The 6,000-nt window shown below is 40.7% G+C and overlaps 1 protein-coding gene across 1 annotated transcript in view; it reads left to right on the plus strand.

Annotated features, from left to right (window-relative positions):
* ARMC9 (armadillo repeat containing 9) overlaps window positions 1–4,656 on the plus strand; it is a 53,184-nt gene extending 48,528 nt beyond the window's left edge. Inside the window, 2 exon segments of the mRNA XM_030455840.1 lie at window positions 3,738–3,910; window positions 4,579–4,656. Coding sequence (XP_030311700.1) covers window positions 3,738–3,910; window positions 4,579–4,613 — 208 coding nt within the window. The 3' untranslated portion in view covers window positions 4,614–4,656.
* The last annotated feature ends 1,344 nt before the right edge of the window (window positions 4,657–6,000 follow it).

Here is a 6,000-nt window from a genome sequence, read left to right on the forward strand (position 1 = left end):
TACCAGCCCTTTATGGATCTGATTTTGCAGAAGTGCTTAGTTATTTGTGTCAGTTGAAACTCTAGCACTTCTGAAAACTGCTCTCTCTGCCTAGGACTTTGTTTCCTTCTGGCCTACAGGTGCCTATTTGTGGTTTTGGGGAGTTTGGTGTGATTTTGTTGTTTTGTGGTTTTCTTTTTTTTCCCCCAGGCATGCTGTTTCAATAGTGAGATCTGAGAAATTATAAACTGTCAAAAAATGATCACTGTTTAGCAGCTGAAGTGCTTAGTAGTCATAGCTTTATCACGGCATTACTGCTTTTATTTCTACTGCTTGTCCAAACAGTAGCTAAGGACATACTGCAAATACAAATAGACCATGAGAATTTTATGGCCAAATTGTTTGCTTTGTGACAGACAGATTATTTTTTAGACTTTGGCTTCCAAGAAGTCATACATGGACAGTGTCTTGCCCCCGGACCTTGGTAAGAGGCTTTGCTTCTCTACAGTCATAACCTATTTTTAAAAATATGTATACTTAGTAATACTGAATTTTTTCTTATATATCTAAATCTCAGTAACAGATAGATCTCTAATTGAAGACACAGGTACAGCATCCTACAGAGGAAGATAAGATCTTTTCATTGCATGCTTCCTTAGCATGCATACAGTGATTTGTGCTTACAAATGCAGCCTCAAGTTACGGATATGGGAATGTAGCCATTCAGAGTCCAAGCAAACACAGGGTTTCCTGTGTCAAGGGTCTTTTGTTAAAATGTTGGTGTTGCAATAGCTAGACCTGCCTTTTCATTCTTTCATTCCTGGAAGCATACTTTAGCTTGTTTGCAAAACAAACAGAACACATAAATTGATGCTCTGCTCATAGTTGTGACTACTGTAAGAGATGTCTCCTTCCTTCTAGTCAAATATCAAGACCTACCTAGAAAGGGCATGCATGAGAAGGAGAGGGTTGAGTTGTGGTGATAAAGCAGTCACTGCTGCTTCCCCTCTTCCTCAGCAGTAAATTGGGAATTTAACTGCACAGATATTGGTGACATTACACTAAATCAGTGTGAGAGAAGAATGAGGCCCTTGTGGTGACATGTCTATTGCAGTCGGTTTATTTCCACAGGAACAAATGATTGTTCTAGCTGATGCATGTCAGACTGGCAGCTGCCCCTACATTGCTATTCCCTGCTGCATTTCAATTATGTAAGAATAGACCTGTTGTGCTAATCAAGGATAAATTTGTAATAGACTTTAGTTTAAAATTGTGGATGGCTGAAAAAGCCCTTATTTTTTTTTATTGTGACTGTCCAGTATCATCATCATAAAGAGTCTAAACTCCGTGAGACATTGTTAGGTCTCTAATCACAGAAATCACAGAAAGTTAGGGGTTGGAAAGGACCTTGAAAGGTCATCTAGTCCAACCCCAAGTTGATAACCTAGTAAAAATGGCTATAAATCCAAGTGTATTTCTCTTGGAGAAAATAGTCACAACTTTGTATGAGCAAGTCCTGTCATATCTCTTCGATAATTATTTTGATCCCAGTGTTGGTCTGTTGTGCACTTTTTTACAGACAATCATTTCTATTTTGCTAAGTATAAAGTTTTAGTTCTTCTCAGTGCAAATGTAGGTTTCTTTGTGATTTTGTTGTGGGTTTTGTTGTTTTTTTTCATGCACTTGGTCACAAATTACCACAAGTTGTAGTAAATTACTCCTTTACCAAATACTAGGGAACATTTTCCCACAGTAGATTTGGCTGCTTCTTTCATCATCTCATCAAGTTCTAAAGGGTGCCAAATAGCAGTGTTCTGTGTTATTTGGAGGATTAATTATTTTCTGTTGATCTAGGACTATTTATTGATGTAGTAAAAGGTGTGGTGGTTCTGTTCTCCCTGGGTACAGGACAGAGATCTGCTCTACATTTTCTCCAAAGAACAGCAGAGTTTTTTCAACTTCATAGTATTTGGTACCACCTTACTTCATATAATCCTTTCCTGAAGAGTTTGCAAATATGTCAGCCATCCTGTGTGACCACTGCATATCTCTGGTGTAGTGACTCATGGCTTTGCATGATCTCCAAAGTGGTTTTGGTCCAGCTGCCTGGGTTACTGCAGGGAAACTCTGTGAACATTTGTTGATAGCTGTAAAAACGCTTTTTAGAGTATGGGAATACAGATTCAGGGTTTTATTATCTGTTGCTGAGTAAGATAAAAAGAAAAGATCGTTTATTTCTCAAAACTTGTGGTGAGGTTTGGGATCTTCCTTTTGTATCTACATTAGCATATCCTCCAACACCTAAGATTACCATGAGGAGCACTGGTGAATTGAAAACCCATCTCTTGTACCAGAGAGTGAATAAAATGACAACAAAAGCAACAACAATGAGATGGTTTTGTGGAGAGATATTTAAATATGTCTGTGATCCACCACTTGGTGTTTTATCTGGCCAATCTTTTCTTTTTTTTGCTAGTATGCTGGTTATGCTGCCATCTACCACCTCCTCCTTTGAAATGAGACAGGATACTCAGAGATAGGCAGAGGTCTGCAGAGATGGCTCCTAACAGGCCAGTTAGCAAGTCTCTGTCTTCAATTGTTATGCATACATAATGTGAAATATAGGCAATTAATGCTATTTAAAATACAAAAGAAACGCTTGCTCAAATCTGCCTGCAAGGTGAATCAGGGGTGTGGACAGGCTAATCAGCACCGTCTCAGCCACATTCCCAGGAGAAAAGGGGAGATTAAATGTCTTGAAAATGCTCCTAATTACGCTTTTGGTGGTCACAAAGGGTTCTTTTGAGGAAGCTTATAACACGGGGACTTTCCATTTTAATCACCTGTCTAGGTAGCACCTTTTGCAGTCTCCTGCCTTTGGCTCTGCTTATATTTCCTTTAAAAATACGATTAGCTTTTTCATGGACCTGTTATTTCAGCTTATCCTTTTGTCCTACTTCAAGAGAAAAAATACTTACTAGAACAAAAAAGAACGTAGAGTAAGAATAGTTTTAGAGACTTGTGATTTCCTGGTAGCCAGTATTTTTGTACCTGGGAAAGAATACAGTGATGCTGAGGGCAGGACAATGTATCCTCACACAGTCATGGACTAAATTTTAAAGAATTATATTCTTGCAGCATATGCAGATTGTGAAATAGCAGCAGCTGTTTTATGTTCTCAGTGTGAACAAGGAACCTGTGTGTCTGGGGACTTTATTTCACAGATGCCATCACAGGTTTTGGCTCTTTCGACAAAGCCTTTAGGGAATTCTACAAATCTTATCACAGGTGGGAGCCAGAGAGGCTGCCTCTGACTGCCAAAATTGTTACCTATACCTGGGAGAAATAACTGTCTTAAATAAGTCTTAAAAGGATGTATTCCTGTGCTGTAGCACATCTATAGTTTTTTTGGGAACCTCAAATTACATCTGTGTGTGTGATAAAACACAATGGAAAGCAGCTAGAGATCTGTTACTTGTCTGCAGGAGACTTTACTGAGCCTGTTCAATCCTGTTGTCCAAAGAACCAGGTTGGAGTTGGACAGACAGGTCGATAGAGCCAGGTTTAGAGGCTGTGTGGTGAGTACATGCCCCAGGGTAGTACCTGTGGTGCCATGTTCCTTTCCATTCTCAGTCTTCCTGGATTTTGAACAGTCCCTCATGTTGTCACAGCATGTACTGCTGGTTTCACTTGGCTGCAGACTTACTATGCATACAAATTCATCCATGCATTGCTAACCCTTTCCATCTCCCCTACAGTGAATTTCCCTCAGCCTTCACCAGCAAACCCAAGATCCCTCGCACTCCTGAACCGCTGAATGCCAGCCCTAGAAAGGGAGAAGTCCCAGCCATTGCCCCCCAGTTCTCTCAGTCTGGACCTCAACAAACAAGCCGTTCCAGGTCCTTAGGATCATCCACAAGGAGCAGACAGAGTAAGTGGAAAAAGTCGTAATTCTCTTTGTCAGTCCTTGGGTTGGGAAAGGAGGGAGTACTGTAGTAGCTCTCCAGGAATGAAGTTGTATGCTACAAATGTGCCAGGAGTGTATGACAATGTACTTGTCATCTGCAGGATGTATGACTATGTAATTATACCCTGCTGAACACTGGTCTTGTTTCCAGGCTGCCATGTGAGCAGTTAACAGACATGCTTTTCCTGTGTCTGAGTGGAGAAAAGTGCCCCAAATTCCCAGAATTTTGCAGGAAAGCTTCTAGTCTCAGACTATATTTTCTCTATATGTCCTTAGGTTATTTCCGTTCCTTTAGACACTTGTTCATTCCATTGTGTGACTTGTTTAACTTTCTTGAATCTGGATCCCTGGGTGTGTCTACACTGCAACTGAATGTATACCAGATGTCAGGCAGTTCAGAAGATGGGATCAGGGCAGCCAAGCATCTTGTGCTGCTTGTGGCAGCCCTGCTGCTGGAAACTTGTATTTAAGCACCATAAGGATGTGTTGTTGCCTGAATAAGTGTAAGCACTAGTAGTTTGCATTGGACTCAGAAGAGAGGAGGGCCATGATCCTGAGGTTAGAGGCGAAAGATGGATGCATGCTTTAAGCCAGCCAACACAAACTCAGTAAAATGGAAATGTTGATTTCAGATGGTTGCACAACAATAAACGTGTATGGTGTATAAACTGTGTGGATTCTGGGGAAGACAGAGAGAAGAAAGATGCATTCTTTAGTAACAAGTAAGTTTTTTCTCTGGAGTGCAGGTAGGACTATCTGAATTCAAATACACCTCAGGGACCAGTGTTGATGGGAACAGCAGGAGCTGTGTGCTGTATGTTCTTATTCCAAAGGAATCATGAGAAGTTTAGTGATGATTATTTGATCACAACTTTAAACACTTCACAAAGACATGTTAGCTCATAATACTTGTAAGCCTTCCCAAGAAGTTTGAGGTATTTATGTATAATTAGCTCCTCATTACAGGTAGGGAAAATGAAGTGCAGGGAACTGAAATAACCCAGTAAATCAGCAGGAGAGCTAGAAAGAGCTTCCTAAGTCTTTTGTTTTGCTCACTCACTGTTGTATATGCAGGGAGATAGGGTGGGTTCATTCAGAGAGTACAGGTGAAGCAATAGAAGGGAATGTCCTTGGTGCCTCAGGGAAGTGTTGGACCTAGAGAGATACTGCCTGAACAGTCCTGTGCTTAGGTAATACTGGCCAGCTCTTTTGGCTTTACTTTTGGTGCAGATGCTCTGTGTTTTACCTTTGACATCAATGCTTTCTCTTTCCTGTGATAGGATTCTACCCTGACTGAATGTGGTGTTAACACCTGAGAGTCTGTCCCTGGTTCCTCCCTTGGTTCATTTACAAAAGCACTAGGCCATTGAGAAAGAAAGCTCTGATGAAAAGGGAGAAGTATACTGTATGTGTGCACTAAAACTCTTCCACACATTCTAGTTTCTGCAGGGCAGCTTTACAGTCTGTGTGTGTGTGTGTGTGTGTGTACTGTGAAAGATGTGACACACATGTTCCTGTTGTAGGGCTCTGGAGTAAGTTCCTGTGGAACAATGTGCATCCTAAAACTGAATGTATAGCAGGCATCACATCTTATTAGGTGTCTATTTACCTTTCCTCCATAGGTTTCTATAAGTATTCTAGAAGAAATATCAAGATATCATGTCCTAGTGGAAGACTGTCTTTTTTTCATGGATTTCTTGGTATTACTGGTGAAATGCAAGTTTTTGTAGCTGATGGGCATGATGAAATAAAAATTAGTTTCTGATTGTACTTACTTGATGTGCTTATTTTAGAGACACATTTTTATCTTGCTTTTAATATTTATTATAGGTGTACTTTCTGGAAATAAGTTCCTTTTACATAAAGCCAGCTGAAATAGCTGGTCTGCTCCTCTTGGAGCATGAGTGGAATGCCTGAGGAATGCAGAGGAAGCACAGGTACTTAGTGGAGCTACAGGCCTGGGGACAGATTCCTGCCTCAATTGTGGCTTTCTGCTGTGAGCTGGGGCTGTAAAGCTGCACCTTAAAGCAAAACCGAGCTCCTCCAAATAAAAC

The sequence above is a fragment of the Calypte anna genome, chromosome 9 (genome assembly GCF_003957555.1).
Source record: "Calypte anna isolate BGI_N300 chromosome 9, bCalAnn1_v1.p, whole genome shotgun sequence".
NCBI classification, from domain to species: Eukaryota; Metazoa; Chordata; class Aves; order Apodiformes; family Trochilidae; genus Calypte; species Calypte anna.